At 39.7% G+C, this 17,233-nt stretch overlaps 2 protein-coding genes across 6 annotated transcripts in view; both read right to left on the bottom strand.

The window, feature by feature from the left end:
- Nucleotides 1–2,184: 2,184 nt before the first annotated feature.
- LOC137878411 (uncharacterized protein C6orf118-like) lies at nt 2,185–6,377 on the bottom strand. Its single transcript, XM_068718713.1, has 11 exons — nt 6,350–6,377; nt 6,138–6,203; nt 5,120–5,724; nt 4,819–4,941; nt 4,060–4,119; nt 3,536–3,660; nt 3,383–3,444; nt 2,940–3,124; nt 2,699–2,752; nt 2,543–2,604; nt 2,185–2,450 (listed from the first exon to the last, which is right to left on the bottom strand). The coding sequence occupies exons 1-11, from the start codon at nt 6,375–6,377 to the stop codon at nt 2,402–2,404; spliced, it is 1,419 nt and encodes a 472-aa protein (XP_068574814.1). The 3' UTR covers nt 2,185–2,401.
- Nucleotides 6,378–7,572: 1,195 nt separating this feature from the next.
- The window catches only part of pde10a (phosphodiesterase 10A), a 52,002-nt gene continuing 42,341 nt past the window's right edge, over nt 7,573–17,233 (bottom strand). For all 5 annotated transcript variants that reach the window (XM_068724776.1, XM_068724812.1, XM_068724784.1 and 2 more), the window contains 11 exons: nt 16,756–16,848; nt 16,287–16,473; nt 15,207–15,349; nt 14,500–14,583; nt 14,256–14,406; nt 13,974–14,129; nt 13,003–13,175; nt 12,775–12,886; nt 12,518–12,598; nt 11,811–11,899; nt 7,573–10,263 (listed from right to left, as the gene is read on the bottom strand). In XM_068724776.1, coding sequence (XP_068580877.1) covers nt 10,164–10,263; nt 11,811–11,899; nt 12,518–12,598; nt 12,775–12,886; nt 13,003–13,175; nt 13,974–14,129; nt 14,256–14,406; nt 14,500–14,583; nt 15,207–15,349; nt 16,287–16,473; nt 16,756–16,848 — 1,369 coding nt within the window. In that variant the 3' untranslated portion in view covers nt 7,573–10,163. The remainder of the gene's footprint in view (nt 10,264–11,810; nt 11,900–12,517; nt 12,599–12,774; nt 12,887–13,002; nt 13,176–13,973; nt 14,130–14,255; nt 14,407–14,499; nt 14,584–15,206; nt 15,350–16,286; nt 16,474–16,755; nt 16,849–17,233) is intronic.

Raw genomic sequence — 17,233 nt, 5'->3', positions numbered from 1 at the left:
AATTACAGGGGGAGCATAATTATAATCACAACATTGTATGATAAAAAAGTCTATTTAATTCACCAAGTTTGTCTCTCTGTGTTCAATACTATAAAACACATGGACCCACGTGAGAAGTGCATGTTCGTTTTTGTCATATTATGTTTTGTAAAGTTGCAAAGAACAGATGTTTACAACTCAGCTGAATGCAAAGAAATCACTGAAAAATAACACAGATAATACTATAATGAATTTAAATACAAGTATGTAAGTAATCCCTCACTAAGACTACAGAACTATCAGTAATAAGAATCAACCAACCCATCATCCCAGGAAGACCCAGACCCACCAGAGACCACTGAACCACTCTCAGCACCCCAGAGATTCTCAGACCCAGAGAATACAATCACCCAAACCCCCTGACACCACCCGCTCCACCCACCAGCCAAGAGGACGAGGAGTGTCCCGTCCCCACCGGCACAGAGGACGTAGTTTGTCTCTGTCTGCTTCTTCTGTGCTGGTGGGTTTGGGAAGCTCCTCACACACACAGGACGCCGTCAGCAGCTCTTTGCATCTGCTCACAAACCAAGAAGGAGACAGACGGTTCAGGCTGAACGAGAAATCATTATTCTAAAAGCTTTAAGTTATTTCATTTGTATTATTATATTGTGTTTAGTTAACATAGAACACAGTATGTTAATGTAAACTGTATATACATTATCTATACTGTTTATCTTCTGAAGAGAATGGAATAAACTTTCTAAATATGTCTTTGTATTATTAAAAACTACTGGGTCAGCAATCACAGCCAAAACGCTGTTATGATCTTCATATTGGGTCATAAATCAAAACTTTAATGGTGGTTACTTTAATACAGTACAATATGTTTTTATATTTCTGTTGGGTTATTTCATTGATAATAATTATAGTTATTTTGACAGTAATATCGTGATATTTCTGCTGCTTTCAACCAAAAAGGGTTGTTTTTCATATTAGGTAAACTATTAAACCAATAATTGTATTCTTGTTCATTTTTTGTGTTCTGTGTACTCCAGTTTTACCTTAAAACTGCTACAAATGTATTTGTTTTTTTGTACAAAAACAAAAATAAACAAATCTACTTAGTTAAGTTTAGGAAAAGACCATATTTTAGGTTAAAATATACCATTTCTGGCAGATGTTTTTAACCTAAACTGATGTTTTCCTCAAACAAACCAGCAGCATCCCTTATTTGGCACAAATAATTGTTTTCATTTAGCATGTCTCTGCTGCCCTCTGGTGTTTGAAGAGTGATGTGCTGCCAATGCTCTGGATCATTTTGACCTTTGTAGTGAACCTGTCCCACATCAGATGTCTGTTTTAAGGATACCAGTTGTGAATGATCTCATGGAGTTTCAGGTTTTTCCTTTCAACACCTCATTCAGCCTGTACAAATTAATACTTACCATCGTCTCCTGTGGCCAGCAATGAGAGAATGACTTAATATCCGTCTAATCGTCTGTAGTATCATGTTCATACCTATGGTTAATACGCAGCTCCATACAGAATACATCAGAACTGTTTCTGCTTTGAAACAGTTCTCCTTTCAACTCATTAAGATTCGAGTCGCTCCAGGCTGTACATATATTACTTGATTTCTACATTAAGGTGGAAGTTGTTCATATTAACAAAATACTAATTGGACTGCTCTGGGCCACAAAAACAACGTATGTGAAGTGTGTCAAATTCACTTTAGAGGATGGATTGCTGGAAACTATGAAACATGACTTCATCTAACTACATTCAGTTACTCAAAGCTGTATTGAAATGTGTATACTTTATATATACTTCAACTTTACCACATTTCAGAGGCAAATATTGTACTTTTTATTCCACTACAGCAATTTGACATATATAATACTAGTAGAATAATATTAGCATAATACTAGTTAATATGTCAATTAGTTTTTACATGCAAAACACATCTTTTAAAATATGATGTATTATTGTAGATTAAACTAACAGTATATAAAGTAAGTAATATTAGCTTCACCTACGACATCAAAATATTTCTAAAATGTTGCATAAGTAACAATAACATAAATATATCATAGATTACAACTAACATAAATATATCATAGATTACAACTTTAAAAGGGGCCATTCTGCATAATGAGTACTTCGGAATCCTACGTACATTTTACTGTTTTTGCAGTAGTTATGCTTGCTTGATGCTGGTGGTAGTTTTTAGCTATGATCTGGGGTGTTATTTCTGGACAAAGACAATTTTTACTGAACTAAAGGGCTACGACAAGATATTGTAATAGAGTTAAGTTGCTTGCTGGTGACAGATGTGACTCTATGGAATACGTAATCCTTCATTTTATTGCACTTTGGAACGTCAATCTCAAGAAATGATCATCTGGTTCACTTGCTGGTGAAGCTATCCACTCTCTGTTTGAAGATCGCAATATATTTCGTCCCACAACGTCCTAGTGGTAAAACACAAGAAAACAGCAGCAGATAAAAAGAGAGTCACACGTCTCTGAGTCAAGTGTCCCAGTTTGTGCAACATAACAAGTACCGTCTCATGGCCTTGCTTGCTTTCTCTCTGTTCAGCACCATGTTGATGTTGTTTTCCAAATCCTTTAGGGAAAAATACAAAGTATTACATAGCAGGACATGCATTTAAAATATTTTTTTACTTAAAAAAAGATTGTCAAAGGTCAAACTCCCTTGCCTTGTTGGTGGTCTTCAGACGGTCATTTGAGGCTATCAGTCTCATTATCTCTGTCTGGAAGCAAACAGAATAAAAAGCTAAAAATAGCATGCAACCATATGCATTTTTAGCGCACACCAATTACTGTACAAGTCCTGCTTTAAGCTTATTTCTGAAAGCGCAGTCAAGTTGTGCTGTTCATGAATTTGTGAGGAACAGGGAATATTATAGTGGTACAAACAGACATTTAATCTCCCAGCACCTTTAGGTCTTTGATGCATCGTCCCGTGGCCGCGATTGTAACAGAGGACACCGGCTTCTCCTTAAGCTCCTCCTCCAGCTGCTGGTTCTCCCGCCACGTGTTCGACACCTGAAGCCTCTTGGATTGGACACTGCTGGTGTGGCCGATGGCAGTTCCTCTGTCATGCAGCCCTGACAGAGGTGTATCTGTCCAAGCACAGAAGAGGCTAGCGTGACTGCACTGTATGATGTATCTGTATCTGTACATACACACCCCTGCAGGCATTATAAAGTCACAGCTGACTCACTTAAACAAAAAAACTCTCTTTATGCCTGTTGGCATGACAAAGCAATTATTTGTTCAGTCTGTCCACATCAGAGACACACGACATTTAAAAGTTAGCATGTGCTGTGGCCTGCAGGGTAATATACAGCAAATGCTACCAGGGTAGTCTTGAGACTTACTCGTCATGTCACTGTCCTCTGGGCCCATGATAGTTGGAACATTCCGTGATTCATTTCGGACTCTGAGGTCAAACAGGAACAAACATGCTTAAAATAATGAGACAGTATATAATCATATCTACTTTGATTTTGGTAGACAGATCCTTGCAGTACTGTTTATTCTCCTCTAGAGCTCTCTTGGCCTCCTGCTCCAGCCTGAAAACCTCTTTTGCAGCATCCTCCAACTCCATTTGCCTTACTTTGTCATTGCCAAGATCTTTGAGTGAGGTCTCCAGCGACTGTAACAGAATAACAAAAACACTTGCATTCCAAAAAAACTCAAAACATGCTTGAGAGAAATTCTTGTTCTGTGGCTTTTGAAAAAAGATTCAAGGCTCCAAGACATTACAAAATCTGTCATGACCTCATACACATATTCAAAAAATACTTAAACTTTGCACTAATGTTTCCTCTTTTAGAGGAGGGAAACATTCTAACACAGTGTGAAAGGCAATTTATAATACATCACTGTAAACATAAAGCCATTACTGTATGTTATGCTTGTTGTCAATCAGCTGACACAGACGGGAGTCAATGTTTTTGACAGGAAATTAGGCCAGAAAGTCAGTTTCTCAGGCCTTCTTCTTCTCATATGTCTTCTGTATTTATTTGAATAGATTATGAGCAGTGTGCTTTACCATGTCGTGTAGTAATGGTTGGGAAGCCATCAAGTGGTTGACATACAAATCATAATCTGTCTGGAAGAAAAAAGAAAACATTATTTATTTTTAAATGATGTGTCTTTGTAGAAGAAATCAAAACTTTACTGAAATTTTGGAAACAATAATATACTTCAATTTACTGCTCATGGATTTGTCACAACACACGCTTCATTGCATTACAGCTGATGGTGGAAAATGTAGACATCTATCATGAACAAACTGCCAAGTACAGATCATATGTGAAAGATATCCAGCTGTGTGTTAATAAAATATTACACATTTTCCGAGTTACTGTAACATTTTAGCTACTGTTAAATTCTCTGTTAATATAGGTTTTAGCTGCATGGCAACCTCAATATCTACTCATTACAACGAATGACTGTCAAGCAATGACCACTTTAATTTCAGTTTATGAGCAAAATGCACACACAGTAATAGCGCAATGCTAAATTATAAGCATGCAAAGCCGTTCTACTGACAGTGTGAGCAAAGCCATTGTGTGCAAAAAAAGAAACTTGCATGACCCTGAGATGTTTTTTTTTAATGAATGAGCAGTAATGCAACCGTTGCCCACTGGTGACCTGCTTCCAGACGCATCATGACCAGGTTCCAGTGGTTGCTCCACTTCCGCTTGCTACACCAGGGACTCGATCTCCCTTGGCTCTAATAGAACTGAAATGCATCTGACGGCACATGCTAAAAATGTGCTAGTGGGTACAGAGGAAATGGAAAAACCTTAATTTCCCTCAGGATGCGTCCAAATACTGGCGAGCCCTCACATACATCATCAAAGACGTCACTGAACACCGCAAGGCGGTCTCTGCCGGGCCAGCTTTGCGCTGACAACCTCCTCAGCTCCTGGGAATGACAGGAACACACACAAAACTTCACCAAGTTAAGACGTGAGTGCACCTTCTGCAAGAGTTTGAGAGGACATTTCAAACTGTCATCTCATGTAAAATTGGCCTGGAAATTGCCTAACGGTGCAATTACAAAATTAGTTGTGGGATGTCTTGGTCTGTGTGACCATTCTCACCTTTTGTAGTTTCCTCTCATGCATTTCAGCAACATTTATTCCAGCCCAGAGGTCCTGCTTGGCTATGACTTGCCTGCCAAAAAGTAGTTTTGTCTTTAACTGGCCTTTATCACTCAGGTCTTTGTGGTCAGAACACTGTTTCCCCACCAGATCAGATGAAGAGTTAGACTTTTTCTGGGACAAACCTCTCGGCTGGAGCAGCAGAGAGTTTGAGGAACAGTAAGCCATCTTTGGTAGACATGTATCTTCGGTTTTGTCTGCATGTGATGAGCAATCAGTAGCTTGGCCTCGTCTTGACCCAGAGACATCAGACTCTGCTAAAGCAGTGTCAGTGGAGATCTCAAAGGGGCACGCTTTCATCTCTTTCTTCTTTACATAGGTCAGCCGCTTTGTCCGTGTCGTCTGGCGTGTCAGAGGGTTTGGGGTTTCTTCTAGGCCCTGAGACATCCTCCAGAAAGACTGCTTTGTCTCCCTGTGAGGCTGACTCTGGTTCATGCTGCGGGGCCCAAGATGACCCGAGAAGTAGGTCAGGATGTCAGACTTCTGACCAGCTTCAGCAGCCAGCAGCAGTCTGTGGATGTCGCTCCTACAGCACACTGTGAAGGCTGTGAAGTGACAAAACACAGTATTGTAAAGTTTGTTGAAAGGCACACAAGGTGACAATAAACATCCCAATATTAAGCAGCAGAAGTATGGTGATGCCATTAAATACATTTAACACAAATGCATTTGCTTAGTTAGCACTTTTATCCGAGGTGCTTCACAATTAGGCCTAAATTGCATGAAATAGGTGACTAACAATGAACTCGGCAATGTTGTGTTGCTAAAAAAAAGTATTCTCAGTCCTAAAAACACAAAATTGTGAAAACAAATTGAGGTAGAGCTAATCAATTAAGCTATCTAACCAGCATTGATACTTTTGTAAATTCTAAATCAAATTGGTTTTCCACAATCCTGAGTCACCTATCAAAACTAAAATGTCTGCAGGCATACGGAAACCCTAAAACAATAACCTCACCTGTCAGCTCACTGTAGCTCTGTGCGGAGTCACAACAAAGGTGCTTCTCGGCTTCAACAGTCTGTTCTTTGCTCAGTCACCAAGGACACCGAAGCGCGTAATGTCTGCGTTGCATTCAATGTCTTGATAATAATCGTACTTGTGAATTTTTAGGTGCTTTAGAACACCGTGAGGCAAAAAAATGAAAAAAATGAAGTTGAAGTGTAGTTTACGGTGCAGACCATAATCAAACTTGTACATGTCATGTGATACATTGTGCGCGGCAAGTTTAAGTTCATGTTTACAGAAAAGAAGCATTAGGTTGATAAGAATAAAAAATACAAGAATTTGCTTGATAAGTCATATATGAAATGATTGTGAAAATACAATTTTGTTGTTTAGTTATTTGAAAGAATTCAACCAATCACGGAAGTCAATTTTGAAATCCAGAGTTTTCAAGTTAGTCATCTAGTTTCCATGTTTTCCTTTCTCTGTTTTTTGTTGCAAACTCTCAATAAAAAGAAAACAAAGAAACAAACTTTAAAAAGAAAAATACATGTACCCATCAGAGCAAAGAAGATATGAGTGATTGATAGCAGCAGACCATGTGTAAAGAATCATAGCAAAGCAAAGGTGGATTGGAATATTTGCAGGCCATGAAAAAAGGCAAGCAAGGGCTTCCCTGTATCTCAAACCCAAACTCTTGTGAGCCCATTCTTTCTGTAACCCCATTCCACTTTATTTTGCTACCCTATAAAATACCTTGAAGAGCAGTGTTAGGCTTTTTACTTCTTTCAGATAAGTTTAGATTTGGAGAGAAAGCCAACGGATGCCTTCCAACCTCAGTGTCTGTTTGCAGCTGTTTTATACAGTGGTGGATAAGTAGTGGTGGGCAGCCATCTTGAGAAACTGAAACCCTCATTGTTGGTCTGAGAGATAACAACTGAGGAAGATCAACTTACAATAATTGGTGCTGACACTGTGATGCTTTTCACCATCATAAAACCATTGTGCCAAAGTTCACATGAATGGGACAGATGGACATACTGTAGCTATTGCTGCTCTAGGGCTCAATAAAATGGTAGACCTACCAGAAACTCTGATTTGAGATAGGTTAGAAGGGTGAAATGTATGACCATATATTAGCAGGCTAAAAATGGGGCCGAGGTCATGTTACAAATTTCTTAACAAAGTTTGTTTTAAAATGGGTGGTGATTTTCATCAACTGCATTCACAACAAAAATGTACAAATATTTGACCCTGACTTATCTCTTGGATAGTTAAATAAATGGACCTGATTAAGTGCAATAAGTTGCTGACCAATCAGGAGTGAGGCATTGTCACCCAACACCATCTCTGCAGCTCCATCAATAAAATATTCTGCATTAGCAGTAAAATAAATGCAAACCAGTAGGTAATTCAAACAGGAAATGAAGAATGATTTGCGACCGACATGTATTTTCCAGGTATTTAATAAAAGTCATTTGGGCTACTGCTCTTACGTTTACAGTTGAGACATTCCGCAATTATTCTGGGTAACAGTAACATGTCTGGACCGTTTTGTTTATTTTAATGTTTAATTTGTACAAAACAAAAAGGCCAACATTACTTTTCTTTGTATAAAAAATATAAGTTAATTTAAATGTAACTCTAATTAAGAAAATAACAATAGTAATAATAGCAATAATAATAATCATCAATAATAATAATAATAATAATGATAAAGACCATAAGCTAAACATAGTGCAGACAATGAAATATAACGGGTGCTGAAAAGTAGAAGGGACAGTGCAGTGTTATGGACTTATCCATGTTCTCAGGTGGGGTTGGAGCAGGGAAAGAGAAGAAGCTCTCTCTCGCTCTCGCTCGCGCTCTCTCTCTCCCTCACACACACACACACACACACACACACACACACACACACACACACACACACACACACACACACACACACACACACACACACACACACACACACACACACACACACACACACACAGTCTGAAAGTGCACAACTGCCATTCAGTTTTGCGCCATCAGAGCATACATCTCAGTCTGTACAAACTAATTCCTAGATTGCACACAATATACACCTATTACCGTATTCTGCAAAATGATATATAAAGTTTAGTTGAGGTGCATGCTAATTGTTGCTCTTGGTTGAAGCTTACTGGAAGTAGTTCTGAAAAGTAAGACAGAGCACATCATGAAAACTGATGGCACACTGACCCACATGCCACCGCTGAGGATCTGCGATCAACAAAACATTCATCAAAATGCTCATTCACACCATTTGGGAGCCACAGTACCAGTTGTAAAACAAATAATTTGAGCGGTAATTTCAGTCTTGGAGGGACAATGTCCACTGGAATGACAGTTTCAGACGAAAAAAATTGTCTTTTGGAAGATCTCGGAAACTCATTTGAAAGAGTCCAAATGTACCCCCTTGCATGGCGTTGGAGAGTAAACGTAAAGGAGGATGATTTATTTCCTTCGACAGGCCATGGAAATGAGGGGGACTTCTGTTACACACTTGCAGAAAGTCAACCAAACATTCTTGAGTTGCAATCCCAGAGATAGACATATGATGCACTTTAGCTTAACAGGTTTGACATGATGGGAAAATATGAAGCTGACCACTGTTGAGACTTCTGGTGAGCTGCTGTGCCCGGCATCATCAGCAAAAAAGTGTCATAAATGTTTCACACTACGGCTTTGAACCTGCAAGGACACCTTTGTCAAACTCACTGTCACTGTATAGTCTGCGATTTATCCCACCCCTCACCATTTTTTTAATTTACACCTCAATAACTCAAACACCTTAACCTTGTGTAATGAATCAGGGTGCTATCTAGTCATTACATAAAGTAGTCAACACGTAAAAAGTTTGTTGTGTCACTGCAAACAAAGAAATCTTTAGAATCTGCTGGGACTCTTAACCAACTTGTGCAGTATCCTCATTTTACTTGTGTTTTATTCATGGTTGTAGAAATGATTACTGATTAATGAGGAGAAACCAGATTGTTGTGTGAAATAATTAATGATGTGATAGTGGTGTGAAAAATGTGACGACAATGAAAATTCAATAGGCTTACTATGCTGCTATAAGCCTGCACGCAACTATGCTATAACTGATGCTATTCATGCATCTTCTTCCTTCCTTCCTGCACGCAATATTTCTGCTGACCTGGCCTCAGGTTCTGTTAATCAGAAGAAAGTGAATGCACTATGCAGCAGGTTCCTAAATGAAAAGGAGGGGCCGTGGGCAGTGCTGTGGGGTCCACTTCAGGGAGAAACATTGTGACTCTCTTGTGACTGTGTTCACAAGTGTCGACATTATCTAAATCCTCTCGCCACAGTTCATTCAGGTTTTGAAGAATATGCTGTGGGGGATATCTCCACGCAGAATAGGCTGTATGTTTTTATTCAAGTACTGCAAAGGATTTTTGCTCAAAAAGTAATAAAAAAACATTCCGGCATCCACCTTCTCAGTAAGGTGGCATTAAACCATACATTTGCTCTACACATTCCTTCTGTCTCTGGAAATACCTTGGTGAAGTAGTGTGCGTACGATAAACCTACCACAGAAGGCAAACAGTACCATTTCAAAAAAGCCTGAACCAACAACAAGATTTCACATATTTCTAGCCTGTGAAAGGTTCAGAGTAAGGCCTCTGCAAATACAAGACCGTTATAGAATCAGCTCATATAAAAAAGAATCATAACATAACCTAAAACTGCCAAAAATTAAACAACCAAAACGGCACATGTCCATTCTAACAAATGAATTCCCAAGCTGAGTGGATGTAGAGCGATGGGTTGAAGACCCTCCCCACCGGCTGTCTGTCAGTCTCTGGGATCGGTGAAACCGTCAGTGTTGACACCTCCGTCACCCAATGAGGTAACTGTGTGTTTTCAAAGTCAAGTCGCCTTTAGCTGATCCGTCTCCTGCTAACACAGGATGTGGGTTCTTCCCCCTACAAAGTACCAGGTCCGTGGCAGGATTCTAGTTGTATTCCTTTGGTGGGCCAGCAACCCCTTTGGTAGTCAGTTGTCAACCTTGACAGGGCCCGGATCACAAGGCCGGTTGGGCACTATGTCCTGCACCTCCCCCCGCGATATCTTCTCCCACTGGCCCAGGTTCTCCCTGCAAACACAAAACGCCTCCATCAGATTCAGACTCAGGATGTCGTCGGTTTACAATCAGGGCTGTGCTACTAACAGAGACATTTCATTTCTTAGTGCAAAGACATGGCCAAGAACCACGTCAGCGTCAATCAAAGACATGCAAACTTTATCAATAAAAGGACAAAATGATTTCAAACAAAACACACTGTGAATGAAATGTTATTTTTCTTTCAAATTACCTCATGATGACATTTTGATTTGAAAAAGCTATTATTACTACATGTATATTTGTTACTTATTCACACAATGAAATGCACTCCTGCAGCTCCTGATGGGTAACTAGCTAGTTAGCTCACAAAAGTATAGCACTTTGCTGCCACAAGGGTGTGCATCTGATGTTAAAAATGGCATGGACAACAGAGCTGAAATTATGCAACTTTAGCAATGATATCAAAACGGAAATATCAGAATATCAACATAATCACAATGTCAATTATGGTCTTGAAGAGATCCAAATTAAATGTCAACACATTGCAACAACAATACAAAATCTGCATCAAACCACACCAAACTGTATTAAACACAATTAACAATGGTCAAACACATGTCACCGCAGCCAGTGTAATTCATTAGTCATCTGCAGTAGCGGCCCCATCAGGCCTTGTTGTCATGAAGGTAACCTCTCCCCTTTGTGCTATAATTAAGCCTGACACACAAGTGCAGAAAGTGCTGCCCTTTGCTGCATTCACTTAGCCAGGCTGATGCAGTTTACACTTCTGTGGCAGATCCCACAACAAGCAGCCGGGCTCCGCGGGGTCTAGGCTCGCTGCCCACCCAAGGCCCGCTGCTGACGTACAGCCGGGGCTTAAATATTACACTGCTCACTTTGTTTGCATTCCCCGTGGATCAAGGTCACAACGTTTTAAAAGACCAGCGGGTTACACCAGGAGGGCAGGCACATGTGCCATATGATCCTGTACAGTACAACAAGCAGAAACTACACATCTAAATATAATTCTTACACTCTTATTGATTGTGAAAACCGACACATACACATTAACACTGTTAGTACACTGCATTCTATATAGAGATGTATGTATCTGAATATGTTTTTCAGAAAGTTCGAGCACAGGTTTGTTTGATCCAATATCAGTGCAGTACTGTGTGTCTTGTTTGTATTTTCCGTGGAACTCTGGAATGTGTGCCTACACACATACTTCTTATCACCTCTATTTGTCCGGCTAACTGCTGCTGGTCAGACGAGGCCAGCACACACGTCACTTTTTGCTCTTCAGGCTGTTGTCAGCGCATTTATTGGCCATATCATATGTGAAATCACCATGACAATATTGTGTGAAGTATTGTATAGTTTTGATTGTTTTACGTTTCACAAAAAATAGAAATGAAAAGACCTACAATTAGATAGTTAAATCATCTTGTATTGCTTGATACATTCTCTAGATACATTCTCTGTCACCTCACATTCTTGCATGGCTTTCTGTCAAAGCACACGGCGAAGAACGAGACTTTCCCTCATACTTTCAAACTGTAGCTTTGAATACTTACTTGCAGGCATTTAGAAGAGGACTGGATGGAGGGAAAAGCTTTGATAGCGTCGTGTAACATGGAATTGCAACAGCATTGTAGAATCCCACCTTAAGAAAAAGACAAATAAAAAAACACAAACAAAAAAATCAAACAAGTAAAATTCAGTTTAATACTTAGCAGTTAGTATTATTTGAGGCCTGTGTATGTAGTTTGAGTGTCACTCAATACTGTATATTAATTGTTGTGAGGGTGGACTAGGTGTGTAGGGGCTTGACATTAAGTATCTTTTAAAGTTTTTTGCTGTCTTACCTGTATTACCATTTGAAACATAATTTTAAGGTCATTATGCTTAATACAAAAATAATTATGATATTGTTATACTCTGATGACCTTTCTATATTATCAGGCTATTATTGTTTATTATAACTGTAATTACTATAGTAGTGAACAGTATTTGGTTACAATATGCAAAGTTTATTATACTACATATAGAAATGCTATGAGTATATGTCATATACTCATAGCATTTCTTTAAGAGTGGCAAAAAAATAAATCAATGCTTAAAGTTGTGATATTGTTATCTGTATATATAGTGATGATACTAGTTATTGTATTATTTTTAAGTCAACTACTAGTACTCCTACTTGTGTGAAACTTTCTGAGTGTGAGTGTAAAGTAGAGAGTGAGCCCCATTAGAGACACGTGAGTAAAAGTTCTGGTCTTACTTGGCCTTGGGGAACCTCGTCCTTCTTATCTCTGTCCATCATAGGGATCGGCTGCAACCCAATCTTCTTCATCTCATCTCCCTGTGGAGGAACAACATAAAGAGATAAATTCCCTTTTATTTTTGCATACCATGGAAAATCTTCTGACCAATAGACAACACTATTTTGCACTTTACAAATTGTAGGACAGCATTTTCAAGTAACCATACAGGTCCGACTGACAAAATGACACTAAAATGGTTAAACTCCAGCAGTACCTCAGACCAGAACTCAGCATAGATGTCGTTGGCTGTGAGTCGTGTGATTTGCCATTGCTTGGTAACAGAACACAGGTCACATGCTGTCATCATCAGACCAATGACACGGTCCCTGGGGGGGGAGCAAAGCCTTGTTATAGCCATGAGGAGAAACTCAATGAGCCGTTGATGTGCGACAGGTCTGCGTTTGAAGCTACGAGACCTGGTGTGATCTTGGGTTGACCTCACCTGTGTGTGTGGTTGCTCAAGTCCAGCGCACTCGAGGTCAGCAGCTCCGACAGCTGCTGGTGGTTGTTGAAGTACAGGGCGAGGTCAGTGGCAATGATGGCCTTCCGGATGATCTCTAGCACCTGCTCGTACTCGCTGGAATTCAGGTTGGAGAAAATATTGTGCCCTTCCAGCTATGAGAAACAAAGAGATCAATAAAAAAGCAAAAGCTCCACTTATGAGGCGTTCAGCTCAGCTAGACCACAACAGGTTGTAATCTCACGTCCATCTCAGGCCATCTTGGGTTGACGCAGATCCTGGACGTAAAGAGGGCAGTCAGAACTATATATATAGATATATATATATCTATATATATAGAGAGAGAGAAATATTTGATCATTCTTTGTGTCTGTAGTTCTCAATGTGTGTGTAAGCATTTGTTTTCAAGGAAATGATATGTTAATTTAGGTGTTAGAACAATGTAAAAATGTTCTGACTGATCTGATCAAACAAACTGCAATTGAGTAAATTAAATACGAAAAACTAATTAAATACACGTTGATTTTGATCATGTGGTTTAAGTCTTTAAAATTCAGTTCTAATGTAAATATGAGTTTTTTAATTCATGTGTTTTTGCAAAGTTTTACTATGTTTTAAGTGGCCATCTGTCTTTATTAGTGGGCTTCAAATGATGACCTGCTTTCTGCTTTGCTAATGACATTCGTCCACATATGGCATCACTTTTGACACCCTCCCTTTGCTACTGTACGTTGTATTTTGTTTTGTTATATTTGCAATTCTTTCGCATGTGGTATTCCCATGTCTTTCCCCACCATCTGCAAGTCTTTAGACATGCTGATATGCTTATAATGACAAGGTCAAAAACGTTATGCAAAGCACATCATTTCATAATAAACATGAGAATTTAAAAGATGATAAATCAATGAAAAAATGCTGATTACTTAAGTAAGTTCTTCATAATAGGGCTCTACCTGTAGGATGGAGACAGTCTGAGAGAAGTGGTGTTGCTCCATGGTGGAACTGGAGTACAAAGCAGCCAGCGGGTGATCAAACTTCTGCAGGTATGAGTTGCTGTACCCCCGATGGTCCAGATCATGGCACAGGCAGGCGATCAACAGACCCTTCTTCTGTAGACCAGAGTGGAAAGACAAGAAAGACAAACCTTAAAATCACAAAAGGACCACAGTTTCTGATCTTGCTTGTATGTATTTCTATCTTGGAGCAGTAAAACCCAGACCCAATGAGGAGCAAACCTCTAGCTCTGTGAACATCCCAGAGGTTTTCTGTAGGATGGCGAACATACAGTGTGCCACCGTCACTGCGTGCTTCCAGTTGTGGTAGGGAACACGCCGGTAGTTCTTTCGTACAGACATGGTGAACCGACACAGCTTCTCCAGCTCAAAGCTACACATGGAAAGAACGGATGATTAGCAATTAATCAACCGGCACTTAGACGAAAAGCTGACACTGACATCGTCTCGGTCAGTGAAACCTCACCTGGTCTTTCCGCAGGAGTTATGAACCATGTAGATAAACACAGCAGGCCAGATCTCCTCAAAGGGACTAATGTCAAAGTGGAACCTGGAGGAGGGACGACGAAGTGAAAGGAGAGACTTAAATTAGCATGTACAGCACACAGTAGGACATATAAGGGGACTTCTGAGGTGTGTTAAACTGTCAAGTTGTCCTCCAGATGACCTTCCCCTTCCTGACTTATGTCTCAGCAGGATTTGGAAAAACGTGGCCATGCAGTGTTTTTATGCACCATATATCTGCAACAAACTCCCAGAAGACTTCAGGTCAGTTGCAACTCTCACTTCTTTTAAATCAAGGCTGAATACTTTCTTGTTTGCTGCTGAATTTTATTAATTTATCTCTTACACGGCACTGTAATTGTCTATGTTTTATTTTATACCTGTCTTATTATTTTCTAATCTCTTGGCTCTTATTATTTTTTAATTGTAATTAAATGTCTATAATGTGCTTCTCTGGCACTTTGTCTTTTGATGTTTCATGTAAAGCCCTTTGAATTGCCTTGTTGCTGACATGTGCTGTATAAATAAACTTGCCTTGCCTTCCTGAACTGTTTATGCAGAGCTTCTGGACTCTGTCATCGTCACTTTACAGACACGTGGCTCAACCACACTCACAGCAGGGACACAGCAGAGATAATGACCAAAACCTGAACGTGAAAGGGCACTCACATTTCGATCTCTTTATAAATGGGTGCAGGGAGATTGAGCTGGGTAAGGGTCTTCCATTCTTCTGATGTGCAGATGCTGTGATAAGACAGCTTTTCCATCGTCACTCTGTAAATGCATTCAGAGTGCCGGATCCTGTGGTACATCTGCAGAAACACAGAACAGGAATAAGTCTTTAAAATGTCGAGAGAGAAACTGAATACTCCAGCGCTACAAACACCCAGAGAAGATATCTCATATCTTTGTTGAATTCTTTAAGTATCACTGTTGGAATTTCCAAAAGGGTCGGAGCAAGTTAAGTTATTCGCAACAGTCCTGTATCATATTTTATCTGTCTCAAAAAGAGTCTCCACATCTGGTTTGTATCCTTGTCCCCTACCAGACAGACAGGAATAAGACAGGTACAGGCGCCAAGCCTCACACCTTCCACCATAAATCAGCAAAGATCAGGAGCCAGCCCGAGCAAGTTTCCTGGAGACGTGGGGGCATTAATTACACCAAAACATAAATCCTGTCAGTGGACGGATGCAGACTGCTTGTCTTGAAATATTAACACGCCTCATCAATTTTAAAACCAACTTTGTGACGCTGTTCCTGCGTAAGTTTGTCGCACGAGATGGTGAGTCAGGCCCCACAGAGAGGAGAACGCAGTCTTTGAGAGGTGATTTGTGAAACGTCTGTGTGTTCCTTGTAAGGAATAATCATCGCCTGGAGAAAATACTCCCAAATATATTTTGGGGCAATGCACACTTTAAATAGAAGCTTTTGGCACTATCTTTGTCAACCTTGGAAAATAAATTAAATTTCTTCTCTGTCAAATAGGGAAACCCACAGCCTAGTAACAGCTGAAACACGCCTTCCAGCTACAGAATGAATTTAGGGCAGTGATGAGGCCACTACGTCAAAGGTGCAGCTTTCTGAAAATAACAATGGAGTATTCATGGTGAAGAAGTATTATATAATCTACAATGCAATAAAGAGCAGGCTTGTGCAGACAGATATGAAATTACTAGATTATGTTTTTGCTGTTGGAGAAAATCAGGTAGTTGTTTGAGCATTTTAAGACGTATTCACTTTACTCACATTTGCACAGTGTAAGGCCAGAGCACAAAAGACAGCAAACATCTTAAAGTTGTTCTCATCTGTTTTGGTGAAGGCACTTCCGCTTAGCTTGTTCACCATCTGCACCACACCTATAACGGTCCCCCTGCTCACGATGGGCATGCACAGGATGTTCCGCGTGGTGTAGCCGGTTTTGAGGTCCACCTCTCTGTTAAGTAAGACATAAAAAAATATGTTAGTGTCAATTCATCATAGATTTTCTTTAAGTGAGTTTATAATGTGAAATGTACAGTAGAAGGGCAGCATGTTCAGGTCTTAACTCTGGCCTCTGTGATGAGTAGAAATATGACTACAGCGTTTTATTCTAAATACAGGAGAATAAGCAAAGTCAACTGACGAAAGAATTGTCTGGGACAAATCATAGCACATCTTCAACTTCAGCTAATTAGATAGACAACTCATCATAGTTAATGGAAAAGATGGCTTTTACCGGTTGAACCGGGGGTCTGCATAGGCATCTGGGATATTTAAGACTTCCCCTGTCTGAGCCACTTGGCCAGCTATTCCCTTGTCAATAGAAAACCTACAGAGAAAGAGGAGAGAAGAGGAAGAGTTAGCTTTGTGAATGCCCGTCAAGGCTTCTCAGTCTGTCGGTTCTGAGTGCATGGGTGACAATCAATAATATGATAATCCATGTGAAAACCTGACTTTAAAAATGCAATTTAGAGCACAGATGAACTATTTTTTTAGAGGGTACAATTGATGATGTTCCATTGTAATGGTACAATATTCTAGTTAAAGATTTCCCCTGCTTTTCTATTGGTGGAATCATTTCTGTCTGAGCTTTCTTTGTCACAAGATGAACCCTGTTAACTGTACACTATGGTGGACAATGTCTTCTAGGGGCAGGAAACACACTTTTGGATGTGTGGAGACAAAAAAACATTTGAAAATTAGTTTCAACTGTT

This window comes from Cebidichthys violaceus, unplaced genomic scaffold (assembly GCF_023349555.1).
Source record: "Cebidichthys violaceus isolate CVI_PGR_0920_01 unplaced genomic scaffold, fCebVio1.0.p SCAF_10, whole genome shotgun sequence".
Taxonomy (NCBI): Eukaryota; Metazoa; Chordata; class Actinopteri; order Perciformes; family Stichaeidae; genus Cebidichthys; species Cebidichthys violaceus.
This window is presented reverse-complemented; position numbering and strand designations above follow the sequence as displayed.